Here is a 14,184-nt window from a genome sequence, read left to right on the forward strand (position 1 = left end):
GTATTAGTTCTGGCACGTCCTCTCTCTTTTCTGAGCATCCGTGCTTTCATTATTTCAAATCTCAAGATGAATTTCCATCACACACTTTTCTCTGAATTGTATTTTGGGTCAGATTGACATTCAGATTGACACCTGCTCTTTCTGTGGTCGTGCTCTGGGCCTGACCCTGCGTCTGAGTCAAAAAGATTATACATCATTCTAAATATAAGAAACAGTTGTAGCATTATTGATTATATGGATTATACAGTTAATATTTGTTCACAGGATATAGGTAAAATATAATCACAAGATACAGAGAAACATAGATATCTCAACAATCCCTCTGTTGACATGTGTTAATCACATGTCACTAAAATCAGGGTAAGGCTCCCAGCATTTCATCGGGCTATTGCATGAAGTATTAAGTTTAGGGGTTCTAACGACTGGTAGGGCTCCTGTGAGAGATATTGTGTCGGGAAAGTCAAAACCGTGTCCTGTAAGGGTCCATACATCACCATTTGGGGCTATGTGACTAATCATAATTGAGCATCAACTTATTGGGGAAGTCCGAAAGCAGGGGTCAGAACGACTGAGGGGACAGTCTGTAACGCAAGAGCAAAGGCATGGTCAATATCTGGTAAGTTGTCACCATCTGGGCAGAAATCATAAGAAACGCAGTCTCTTAAGTCCCTTGTCTCCTCAGAGTGAGCTAGCAGAGGCAGTTGTAATGCACGTTCAGTGTCATTCTTTTGTATCGCAGAGTCTATGACACGGATGCACAGGGCTCGAATGCAGGGAATACAACAACATCCGCAGATGGCGAACAGGGCTATGAACACTGCGACAGATAGTATGAAGGCCTTAACCAGTTTAGACCATTTGCCAAAGAATTAAGTCATAAAATCATCCCATGGTTTCACGCCAGAGTGTTCCTTCATTTCCACAGAGAGTGAACGCAGTCCATGGAGTGCTTTAGATGAGGTACCGTCTGGGGCTGTGTTGTTGGGGATAAACATACAACATTGTGCGCCCGTCATAGCACATACATCCCCTTTCTCTGTTAACAGGAAATCAACTGCTACACGATTTTGAAATGAAATCAAGGAGGTGGCAGACAGCTGTTCGTGTATCGCAGATACTGCGTCTCTGGTGAAATTGGACAAGCGTTGGATGTTATAGTGGAGATAGTTGATTGGGAGTAACTGGGAACATAGCACTAAGGATATACATGCTAAAAAATCATGCTGCAATGTTATTTGCCAGTTTATACTCATCTGGGACCCCCTTGGGAATTCCTATAGCATCCATGTACACCGGACTACTGGAGAATGCATCAACTGATCTGCGTGCCCTAGGGATGGCAGTTGGAGTCGGGGGGGACGTGGTGGAGCTTGGGGTTAGTGTCTTTTCGAACCATAGTAGAGGAAAAACTATCACTAAAGGGATTAAGGTCAAAAACAGTACTGTCCCCCTAAACCAGTATAACCCAGGGTGTCTGAAAGGATGCCAAGGTCTTTGCCTTGGTTCTATTTTTCCTTATTATTTAATTAAAACACATGCATGATATTGTGGATTTATTTCAGAGAGAAAATGAAACAGAAGAAACAAAATTAAACTTTAACACTGTTGACTCTGTTAAATGATTAAAATGAATAGAAAAATTGAACACAAAAGTTAAAAATAAAACTTTAATACTGTGGACTCTGTTAAATGATTAAAATAATTAGTAAAATAGGAAATAAAAGTAAAAAACTCCGTCGTCGGTTCACAGGTCCCGCCGAGAAGGTCTTTATCAGTGTGTGAGAGGGGGTGTGGTGTAGCTCTGAGAGGTTACTAGCACTTCAGGCTGTATCAGTAGTGTGCCTGGGGGAAGTGGCAGAGACCCAGCAGAACGCATCAGCACATCAGAACGCATCAAACAGCCGGCGTCTGTAAGATTTTATAACAGTAGGTCTTGGTTCTTCCTCCTCGAAAGTGCGCACGCGTAGTCCATCCTCTTGGCATTTGGAATAAGGAAGTGAACAGTAGACACTCTCAAGGCCTTGACACAGCTGATGCCATGAGGGCCAAACTGTTGTTGTTGGAGAAAGGGTATTATTGTGTTCCTGCTATATCGGCTAAAATGTTCTGTTTGTACAGAAATTCGAAACAACTAAGCCAAAACAACGAAACAGAACTGTGACCCACATACATTCTAATTTCAAGATGAGACAGTAGGAAGGAAAAGGTTATTTAGTTATGATTTGTATAAAGGCCTAATATCTGGCTCAAACTGGTCATGCTTCCACCCCCCCTTTAGTTGCAAATAGTTTCAGTCAGACCCCCACTATATAGAATTATTCAACCCTAACAATCCCTCTTTTCACACCATTTAATGGTGTGAACCACTTACTGGGGAGTTCATGTACCCCTCAACCGTCATCCCATCCAGTGCAAACCCGTCCTCATACATCATCATCATCGTCGCATCGTCATCTCCATCGTCCTCAGCTTCCTCAGCTTCAGCTCCACAGCATCCTTCATCAGAGCCGTGGCGATCTATTCAGCAATTTCAGAGTCTACATCCATGTTGTTTCATGGTGCGTAGAGGTGGAGAGGGCACTGGTCACCCAGCCACCAGGGGCAGTTTGGAAAAAAAAATTATTTTAAGAACTTCCTATAGCAGTGCACACACATAACCCTCTCCTGCCAGTAGCAGATCCAGGGCCATTCGTTTATATGTGACCGCACAGGGTACAGGAGCAAGCTGTTCAGATATCAGCTTCTGTCAGATCTGCTCCAGGAACAAAATTGTCAAGAATTGTCAGTGAGGCTTTTTTAATTTTAAGAGTCAGTGATCTGGATCTCAGCCTTGTAAAGATCCTTTCGTGGAATTGATACTCGCCTACAGGCCAGGTGTTTAAGCTTGCACTGTACAAGCCAGGCGCAGGGCGTAGTCGGTCAGGGTGGAGGAGGTGGAGTTGACACCGGATGGGAGTGGGTTGTGGAGACATGGAGCCCAGATCCCAGAGATTGAAAGGAAAACAAACTGAAAAGTGATTAATATGCTGCAGTGCGTAACTGAGTTTACAGTAAATTATATAAGCTTATATTTGAAAAGGAAAATAAACAAATAATCAAAACAAGACATACAGGTAGACCCATCTTTTTTGGTCAACAATTTCTTTACAATTTTGAGGAGTAATAGCCAAATAAGTGGACATTAAAAAATAAAAGATTCAAAAAGTGGCAGAAAAGCGACAGAAATCTTTGGCATTTCATGAAATATTAAATGATTAACAAGCTGAATTTCAATAAGCAGCAAATTTAACAGCATTTGAGTATTTGTGTTCAAACCATTTTCCAAAAGTCATCGACTGCTTCATTACATCATAATTCAGAAGCTTTGACGTCAAACAGCCCTGTGGTAAAACAGGCATCACATACAAAGGACAAATGTGTGAGACAGCTGAAACAAAACAAAACAAAATTAATAAAAGTCATTCTGCCACACTTTCCTTTATGATAAAACAAAAACAAAAAGTAGAGCTTAACAACCTCTTTCAAATTAAGAGCATTGGATGTTAAGATTATTGGTGAAACAAAAACAACAAAAATAAATTCCCTTCTTCTGGTTCTTTAAAAGTTAAAGTGTTGCAAAGTAATTAAAATATAATTATTGATATGGTATTCAATCAAGTGTGTAAACAAGGGGGCTCGTACTATGGTTTGTGCTTTTCATTTAAGATGAAACACGCTATGAGTTAAAGTGTTTAAGACATCTGTCGCTTTAATTGGAATAAGATTTATACTTCTTTCAATGGTGAAACATATTTATTTTTAGGTCGCAAGAGTCTAACAATAATTACATGGAGGGTGAATCAAACTCCTATTTTAAAGGCCAACTGTAAATAGATTAAACATGTATTGATTATTTAATCTTAAATGGATGATTTGAATGTAGAATTAAAGCAACTGCAGGTGAAACCAAAAAAAAAAAAAAAGGCAGCACAGAATTAAGTTTAAAGTAAAGTTTGAATTTCTCATCATGATATTATTGATTTTGCCCATATAGAAAGCACATGAATGATTTTCAGCTCTAAGAAATACAAGTAAATAGAACAGCATTTCCTCTTCTCATCAAACCTGAGCAGAGCAAAGCAAGATCAGCTCTGTAGCTTCACGAGGCTCATTGCATCAGAGAAACAAGTTCTCCATACTAAAAACAAAAACAATTATCATCTTCATTGTCAAAAAACCACAGTTGAGGGTGACACTTTTGTAAAGATGTAAAATGGCTCAAAAATAATACAAAACAGAGAAAGAAAAATCCCCCCCCAAAAAAACCAAAAAAAAAAACATTGCACATTAACTGTACCTAGATATGGACTTTTAAAGGACACATTAATGTGATTTGGTTAATCACTCATCCTTGAAGTTATATTAAGAATCAAATAATAAATTGTCTGAAGTATTAAACTGGTGTATCCTATTATCCCTGCTGTGTCAGTTAAAAAATGAGAATAAACTATTTAATGATTGGGTTTTGTGTAATAATTTGGAGGCCAAAACCTTTTCTCCTTTCCTCTAATGAATTGGATATATTGGAAAAATCCAAAATAACAAATTGGTACCAAAAGTGTAAATTTAACAATTTCTTTTGGAGTTTTTTACTTCTGAATGAAGCAATAGTAAAAACAAACAAACAAACAGACAAACAAACATCCAAGCCTCCTTATGGTCTCAACGCCAGTTGCAACCTGTAAGGATTCTGGCCTTTCCCAGATGGCTTTCCGACTCCCAAACACTCTTATCTCCCTCCTTTCATCCTGTGCACTTACAAAAACGTTCTATTCCCACTTCTCTTCCCCTATTTTCTTTACCACTCAAGTTTTACATTCTATTATCCATCTCAGAGCAAGATATTACTGAATTGAGACATCTCACTCCTATAGATCTTTCTTATTCCTAAACATAGCTTTATCATTCTCGTCATTAGTTAATCTCTCAAACCTTCAGTCAACATTCTTTTACTTTCTTTGGCAAGTCCTTTACACGTTTACCCTCACATCCATACATACAACATACATCAAATGGCAGGCGTATAGCCTCTAGTCTAGTTTTTTGCATTATTTCTGTCTCTCCTCTGTCAGTCAGTTGGTTTTCTCTCAGTCTCAGTCAGTTTTTTTCTGTGTCTCAGTCAGTCGTTTCCCTCTCTGTCTCAGTCAGCAAGCTGACCTTGACTCTTTTTCCTCTCCTCCTCTCTCGTTTTCACAGACACACTTTTTAATTCACACTAGTTCTTTCAGAAAGAACTCCCTATATTATATAATCAATATTAATTTATAATTATTATATTAGTAATTCTTTCCCTTTTAGTACCGACAGCCTATGTGTTATTGGGGGAATTGTGTTTTTTTTTTTTTTTTTTAAATGACTGGGATTATCCATCCCTGTTTAATCCACCTGTGTAATTTTCTCTGTTCCTCTTTTCTGGCTTTGTCACGATCCACAGAGTGTTCTATGGCTTTTAAAATGACCGCCTCTATTTTATTACGGCAGGTCGACATTTTATTTTCTTTCAAAAGGGCCAAATGAATCACCTCCTGGAATGTTGCATTAGTAGTCGTCATTTTGTTTGTTTCTTTAAATACTTTTTTCACAATTTTTATCAAATACTGTTGGCAGAACTTAGATGTGGAGGACGCATTGCCATGTATACTTGGTCAGAACAGGAAGCTTCTACTACAGAAATATTTTCAGTAGCGCCCGTTCTCTGGGTGTTTAACACAACCAAAATACACACTTTTCCACAATCTATTAATATTCTGCCAATATCTATTCCAACCCTCAATACCCTTTCAGAACTGTGACTCAAAACACTCTTTGTGTTCGTAATTACCTTGATGTCACAGGAAACCACCCCACACTTTTCCCCTTTAGTCCCAGACTAGGAAATCCCTGATTCCCTTTTTCACTTCATATCTGACTCCGGACACAGATATGAGTGTGGCCCCAGGCCATAGGATCCCAGATCCTTTAAATTATAGTGCGTGCTCCAAGCACCACTTTGTCAGTGTTCCAAACACTTCTCAGTCCCAGAAAGTAAAATTATCTATATCTATAGTGCGTGCTCCAAGCACCACTTTTTCAGTGTTCCAAACACTTCTCAGAAAGTAAAATTATCTATATCTATAGTGCGTGCTCCAAGCACCACTTTATCAGTGTTCCAAACACTTCTCAGTGTGGCCCCTGGCCATAGGATCCCAAATCCTTTAAATTATAGTGCGTGCTCCAAGCACCACTTTATCAGTGTTCCAAACACTTCTCAGTGTGGCCCCTGGCCATAGGATCCCAGATCCTTTCAATAAATGTAAATGGTTCCAAACCATAGGGTCCCAGACCCTTACAATTTCCTTCACTTCACTCTTATATACTTACATCTCGTATTTCTCTTTGTTCACAGTTAATTTAGTTATTTTTCCAATCACAGCCGTTTTAGTTATAAAAAGGTCGCTGCTCGCCTGTTTTAGGTTGACCGGTCTTTTCACTGTGAACAACGAGATCCTCGAGATGTCATTTTATCGTCAATACGATCTGTCCTTTTTTCCTTCACTGGATCACGTCGGGGTCACCAATTTTGTCGTCGCCAGGCACTAAACTTGACCTCGCCTCCGGCGATTTGACAAACGTGTTTGTTGATCCAGGATTTGAGAAGGAATAATTAGACACTTATACATGAAGTTCTGGAAATTGAACATTTATTGTAAAATAATGAAATACTTACAGAGTCTCTGGGGTTCTGCCGGACACGTCACCAGGTTCACTGGATCATGTCGAGCAGAAGCCCCGTTCAATCCTAAATCCACAGTATATATAATCAGACACAGGGTGGGCACAGAGGCGGTTCTTTTTCCCTGAGGGAATTCAGCCATTGGCCAGATGTACACTGTTTCCTCAAAGTGCAGTTTTTTGCAAGCACATCACTTTCAACTGACCAGGTGTCCCACTACTGTGGCCTTGGCAAACAGGGAGCTTGCTACAGTGGAGAGACCCAGCAGATTAAGCATTTCAGGAGGATTTCATACCTTTTTCTCACCATGTTTCATGAAGCACCTCATTGTATTAGTTCTGGCACGTCCTCTCTCTTTTCTGAGCATCCGTGCTTTCATTATTTCAAATCTCAAGATGAATTTCCATCACACACTTTTCTCTGAATTGTATTTTGGGTCAGATTGACATTCAGATTGACACCTGCTCTTTCTGTGGTCGTGCTCTGGGCCTGACCCTGCGTCTGAGTCAAAAAGATTATACATCATTCTAAATATAAGAAACAGTTGTAGCATTATTGATTATATGGATTATACAGTTAATATTTGTTCACAGGATATAGGTAAAATATAATCACAAGATACAGAGAAACATAGATATCTCAACAATTGCACTAATTTGGAGGGACAGCAAGTTTTCGTAGAAAGCTAGATTGAGATGGACCAAACCCATTTATTTGCATACTTTAGTGTTATTATCCGTGCTGGAGTTTTCAAATCCATATGGGAATCAATAAATTCCTTGTGGGATGCAGTAACTGGCAGAGAACTTTTATGTAAATGTGCAGGAATGTGGGAGCAGAGGTGATTGAAATATACAATTTAACACTTTATGTAGTCCTGGGTCCAGTGGACACGAACATCACATATGTAATATAAATGTGAATGGGGGGTGTAAAGTTATTGAATATATGTTCCTTTATATGTTCATCACAGAAAATGAGCCAAGGCCAATGAGTCTCAGGTTAAAAAAATATTTGAATTATTTAAAGTTGCCCTGATTTGCTGGTTATTCTAAAAGTATATATCCACCGTAAGAGAGTGGTGGGCATATTTTACCTTGAGCTCCTCATAGCTGATTTAAGCTCAAACATCCCCGTAACTCAGTGATTCTCAAACTGTGTGGCGCCCCCACTGGTGGGGCGTGGAGGCATAACAGGTGGGGCGCGCGACCGGGAGGGGGAAATGTGAGGCGGAAGTTATATTATAGCCGAACCAATGTTTAAACGCCCGCATCACTGTACCGCCGGAGCAGTAAACAAATTGTTCTTTCGCCGTAGCCAGGGCTCTGAAGCCACGGGCGGCTCTAAAGCCCCTCTGGAGTGGCTCCCTGTACAGCGCACACTCTCAGGCCCCGGGGCTCCGCCCCCCACCCCGCTCACTCGCTCACTCGCTCAGAGACACACACAGGAGAACAGAGCTCGTTCACGTGCAGCAGCCCGTCAGGGACAAACAAGAGACGGTGGTCAAAAACCAAGTTGAAAAGAAAGTACGAAGAAGCCTGTCTTGCTCTTGGGTTCACAGTCAATGGGATAGGACAGGGGTCGGCAACATCCAGCTCTTCAGCCCCTCTGCAATGGCTCCCTGTACGGTGCTGTGAATGTTGCGCATATTTTTCGCGAACGGTGAACTTAACGAATCAGTTTTCATATGATGAACGTGAGTGAACGTACCGTTCACGTTCATTTTTTTAAATCATCATCGTATTAGGCCGTCATGAAATAACAGGAGCGTGTGTGTGTGTGTGTGTGCGCGCGCGCGCGCTCCCAGATAGCGGACACACACACAGGGAGGAAAATAGAAAGTTTAATTCTGCGTGGACAGGTTAATTTGCTATCACTGCCAACGATGCAGGTTTACCTGTATGCTTGATATGTGGCGAGGAATTAGCAAACAAAAAAAATGTGATGCTTAAAGACATTTCCAGAGCAAGCACAAAGCATCTGATGAAAAGTACCAAGCTGGATACGAGCGAAAAAAGCATATAGTTCTGTGCTTCATTTATTTACATTGGTAGCCATGCGGGGTGGTGTAAGTGCAAAAAGACCATTAAATTGTCATCATTTTTTTCATCCATATGTTGGCTGCTGATGGCCTGGCCTGGATTTGGGACTGGCTGCAGATTAACTTTTTACGTAGCTGGCTGATGGTCAATCTCATCCTCTTCTTCAAACTCACTGTCAGACTCTGACTTGACAGAAACTTGATCTTCATATTCTCTAAACTCTCCCCCTTCATTGTCTTCCAAAGATTGTCTCTCTTCAAAAATCATTGCTAGATACTGTATCTGTTCATTGGGGCTCTTGTGTAGACTGACATGAGTATGTTCAATTTCTAATTAAGTTCAATAAATAAAGTCAATACTGATGAAAACCTTGTTTCATATTTGTGTTTTCTATTCATATCTTGATTGTAATTGATGTTTCTTTGTTTAATTGCATTTTATCACAAAAAACGAAAAGCACTTTTATTCATGAATGTGATTTAACAGGGGTAAATGACAAATATTAACCATATATGCTGTTTATATTGCTTGTTATTGGGATAAAGTTAACACCTGTGAAGTATTTTTACATATATCGTTGTAGCTGTATTGATTGAAAGACCGAATAATGCGTTGGGTCCAGAATGATTTTAGGAATGAAAAGTTCGTAAGAAGGCTTGATGTCCTGCACATGAGTCACTGCTATCCGTGTCGGCCCTGATTGCACCTTATTACATTGGTAGCCATGCGGGGTGGTGTAAGTGCAAAAAGACCATTAAATTGTCATCATTTTTTGTCATCCATATGTTGGCTGCTGATGGCCTGGCCTGGATTTGGGACTGGCTGCAGATTAACTTTTTACGTAGCTGGCTGATGGTCAATCTCATCCTCTTCTTCAAACTCACTGTCAGACTCTGAATTGACAGAAACTTGATCTTCATATTCTCTAAACTCCTCCCCTTAATTGTCTTCCAAAGATTGTCTCTCTTCAAAAATCATTGCTAGATACTGTATCTGTTCATTGGGGCTCTTGTGTAGACTGACATGAGTGTGTTCAATTTCTAATTAAGTTCAATAAATAAAGTCAATACTGATGAAAACCTTGTTTCATATTCGTTTTTTCCAATCATATCTTGATTGTAATTGATGTTTCTTTGTTTAATTGCATTTTATCACAAAAAACGAAAAGCACTTTTATTCATGAATGTGATTTAACAGGGGTAAATGACAAATATTAACCATATATGCTGTTTATATTGCTTGTTATTGGGATAAAGTTAACATCTGTGATATATGTATTTTTACATATATCGTTGTAGCTGTAGTGATTGAAAGACCGAATAATGCGGTGGTTCCACCAGACCCACGAACATTGGCTTGGTGGCCCAAACATGAACACCACACAAGGGTTAAAAAAATGTTTTAGGAAATTTGTATGTTCTCATATTTGGTGAGCATAAGTTTACTGAAATGTCAAACTGGAGAGAAACTGACCCCTGTAAAGTTTCTACAGTGTCGCTGTCCTATGGGATTCAATTATAGGCCAGTCTATCACACAAATCCATGAAATTATAAATGATATCAACATGAACGGGCTCACGACTAAACCAATAAGAGATTTAGATTCATATTCACAGACTGTAAGCATCTTAAAAATAAAGTTTTGTAGCTCATACAACACAAACTAATATGTAAATAATTAAAGATAAGGTCAACATTGACATTGGACACTAAAATGATGTCAACAGCGAGAACTCTAGATCTCTGGAGATCTAGGGCAGGCCTATAGATTAGTGACCTCCATCGCTTGCCTCTTGATCTAAAGATATCAAGACCTATTGATCGGTCTATTGATACCAGCAGTGGTTCAAAAGAGATGCTGCTTATTCTGATTAGGTCCAGTGTATCTTTTTTTTTTAAATCACAGAGTTGGTTTATAGGTAATTCAAGTCAATGCTGCACTCTGAAGTTTTGTACGACAGAGTACAACTCAAGCAGAGAAGACGCAATACGACTTTTCGTCTCTTATCTTGCCTTTACTTCAACTGTCAGAATATGTGTAAGAGAAGAGAAATATTGAATATTGGTATTACGTACATTTCTCAATATGCTACCTGTTAACTCCAGTGATCATTACATCGGTGCATCGGTCACTTTGAGCAGATTTCCCGCAAATTGACGGGTTGTCAGAGCATGAAACTACAAGAGAGTCAACTTGTTTCAATTATACCTTGATGCCACAGCCCAGTATGGATGTATTGATGAAGATTTCTGACAAAGTGCGACACCTGCTGGTCAGGCTTGGTTATCATGGTTGATGCCAAGTCCTATATATTTCCGGTCCATTGTTCTTAATTGTCTATTTGTACAGTTTATCTATCTACTTGTGTAGATTGACCTGCCATTTCAATCTCCATACAATCATTTGCAGGGCAAACTTAATTGTAAAAGACATGATTTGTGTCTCTCTGTCCTCAGGTTCTGTTCAATCACTTCACTCACTACAAACTTACCTGTGGGACATTGTCTCTGCGTCTTAAAGCTGCTTGTTGTTCTCATCAACTCCACTGAAGAGTTTGACCTTCAGCCAACAGCATTTGACCCTGTGACTCCTGCTTCAGCTTCCTGTTTCCAGTTTATTGTTCCTCCTTCCTCCTGCTTCTTTAAAACCAGGCACCATGTAGCTCATGATAGGTGAACATCACATCTACCTGTGGGTTTTCTTCACCCTCATCGCGACCTGACAGGCAAACAGCCAGAGGAGACTTTCCTGAAGTTCATAGGAATGTTTTGTCAGAAAAAATAATCTGTAAATTGTCTCCCAGACTGATCCACCTGCTTTATATTCCCCATGCTGCACTTGCTTGAAAACATACACGAATAAAGGAATGAACATAGTTTGACATTGTTTTGAAATCAAAAATGCCCTTTTAAACAAACAAATTAATTAATTAAGCAGAAAACGAATTAAATATACAAATATAATCTATATATCGTTAGTTGGTCACATCAGCTAAACCTACATGTTTTCACAAGTGGCCAAGAAAGCAAGTGTCCCAATTGTGTTGAGCTGCAAACGAGCACCAAGCACGACAGAGGCTCAAACCCAGACGTTTGAGAAAAACCAGAGCTCCACCTGTCACTGAAAACGTCACCCTACCTCAGTTTCTCAGTTTCTGAGCCAGGAAAAACTTTATTTGTGACCCACAAGGTTAAATCCAAATTTCAGATCCTGCAGAGATGAGTGGACGCATTTGACTGCTGCAAAATGTGTTTGTGTCTTTTTAAAGTCGTCATCTCTACCTTCACAATAGTTGACCTTACCTAATACATTTGACTTGAATCACTTTTAAATACCATACCTCGTGTAGGGCTGGCTCCACCAATCAACCATATTATTCTGCTCAATGCAGTAAAGTAGTTTATTATTAGGGCCCGAGCACTGACAGTGGGAGGCCCTATTGAAATTGTAATGATTATTATTATAATTATAATAATTATTATTATTATTGTTATTATTATTATTATTCAGTCAAATTAATTGGCTTTTTGAGGGCTTTAACATGCTCAAATTCTTACCAAAATGTGCAGAAAGATAGAAAGTGGTGAAAATGTACGTATTCTGGAAGAATTTTCAATGGGCGTCGCAAAATGTCTCCTCGGATCGTGTTCACATTGACCGATCTTCACAAAAATCAATACACAGGTGTCAATCAATCAATCAATCAATCAAATTTTATTTGTATAGCCCATATTCACAAATTACAATTCGTCTCATAGGGCTTTGACGTGGTGTGACATCTTCTGTCCTTAACCCTGAGCAAGAGTAAGGAAAAACTACTAAAAAAACCTTCTAACAGGGTAAAAATACGTAGAAACCTCAGAGAGAGCCACATGTGAGGGATCCCTCTCCCAGGACAGACAGATGTGCAATAGACGTCATGTGTAGGAATAAATCATCAAGATTCAAGTTTTGAAGTATTACTTCAATACTATATATCAGGCAGTTCTGCTGCAATCATAGTCCATGGTCAGCAGCCAGCAAGATCATTCCTACGCACCACTCTCTTCTTTCAAGGTGCAGGAGCCTTTTTGTTCACCTTCAAGGAGCCTGAGGGGCCCTTTTTCTGAACCAAAGCTTTGCTGGCCACTAGGCGTCTGATGGTGAGGAGGACCCTGGCGTTGTTCCTCGCAACATCGTATCCTCCAGCCTGCAGAGCCTTCTTCAAGGCAGGCAGGGATATTCCATGGCGCTCTTTGGAAGCGGAAACAGCCTCCAGTATCATGTTGGACACTGTGTAGCCCGAATACTCCCTCTGAAGCTTTACTCTCCTCGTTGGAGACTTGGCTCTCAACCTTGGAGATTTGGATCTACTTGGAGATCTTGATATCATTGGAGATTCAAATCTCTTTGGAGACCTGAGTCTCCTTGTAGACCTGGATCTCATTGGAGATTCGGTTCTCCCTGGAGATCTCGATCTCATTGGAGACTTTGCTCCCATCTTTGGAGACTTGGCTCTAATCTTTGGAGATTCGGATCTCATTGGAGATTTGGATCTCGTTGGAGTCCTGGATCTCCTTGGAGTACTGAATCTCCTTGTAGACCTGGATCTCATTGGAGATTTGGTTCTCCTTGGAGACTTTGCTCTAGTCTTTGGAGTCATGACTCTCATCTTTGGAGATTTGGATCTCCTTGGAGATCTTGATCTCATTGGAGATTTGAATCTCCTTGGAGACCTGGATCTCACTGGAGATCTGGATCTCATTGGAGATTTGAGCTGAGACATTAAATTGCGAAGTCTCAGTGAAGATCTCATTGGAGATTTGGATCTCATCGTAGACTTTGCTCTAGTCTTTGGAGTCATGACTCTTCCCTTTGGAGAGAAAAGAGTCCTTGGAGACCTGGATCTCCGTGGAGATCTGGATCTCATTGGAGACTTTGCTCTCATCTTTGGAGATTTGGATCTCCTTGGAGACTTTGCTCTTGTCTTTGGAGTCACGACTCTTCTCCTTGGAGACCTGAATCTCCTTGTAGACCTGGATCTCATTGGAGATTTGGTTCTTCTTGGAGACTTTGCTCTACTCTTTGGAGTCATGACTCTTCTCTTTGGAGATTTGGATCCCATTGGATATCTTGATCTCCTTGAAGATTTGAGCTGAGACATTAAATTCCGAAGTCTCACTGAAGATCTCATTGGAGATTTGGATCTCCGTGGAGATCTTGATCTCATTGGAGACTTTGTTCCCATCTTTGGAGACTTGGCTCTCATCTTTGGAGATTCGGATCTCATTGGAGATTTGAATCTCCGTGGAGATCTTGATCTCATTGGAGACTTTGTTCCCATCTTTGGAGACTTGGCTCTCATCTTTGGAGATTCGGATCTCATTGGAGATTTGGATCTCATTGGAGTC

General features: G+C 40.1%; 1 protein-coding gene across 1 annotated transcript; it reads right to left on the reverse strand.

The window, feature by feature from the left end:
• Positions 1–12,845: 12,845 nt before the first annotated feature.
• Positions 12,846–13,967, reverse strand: LOC128455532 (protamine-like protein). Its single transcript, XM_053439202.1, has 4 exons — positions 13,810–13,967; positions 13,615–13,716; positions 13,264–13,509; positions 12,846–13,146 (listed from the first exon to the last, which is right to left on the reverse strand). The coding sequence occupies exons 1-4, from the start codon at positions 13,965–13,967 to the stop codon at positions 12,846–12,848; spliced, it is 807 nt and encodes a 268-aa protein (XP_053295177.1).
• Positions 13,968–14,184: the final 217 nt, after the last annotated feature.

This window comes from Pleuronectes platessa, chromosome 14, assembly GCF_947347685.1.
Source record: "Pleuronectes platessa chromosome 14, fPlePla1.1, whole genome shotgun sequence".
Taxonomy (NCBI): Eukaryota; Metazoa; Chordata; class Actinopteri; order Pleuronectiformes; family Pleuronectidae; genus Pleuronectes; species Pleuronectes platessa.

Excerpts from the sequence above, each read along its gene's own strand:
- LOC128455532 (XM_053439202.1), bottom strand. The coding sequence starts at position 13,967 with ATGAGATCTTCAGTGAGACTTCGGAATTTAATGTCTCAGCTCAAATCT. Across the intron at positions 13,717-13,809 it reads AAATCTCCAATGAGATCCAG|AGCAAAGTCTCCAATGAGAT; the intron begins GTCTACAAGGAG and ends TCCAAAGATGAG. Across the intron at positions 13,510-13,614 it reads ACTCCAAAGACTAGAGCAAA|GTCTCCAAGGAGATTCAAAT; the intron begins GTCTACGATGAG and ends AGTGAGATCCAG.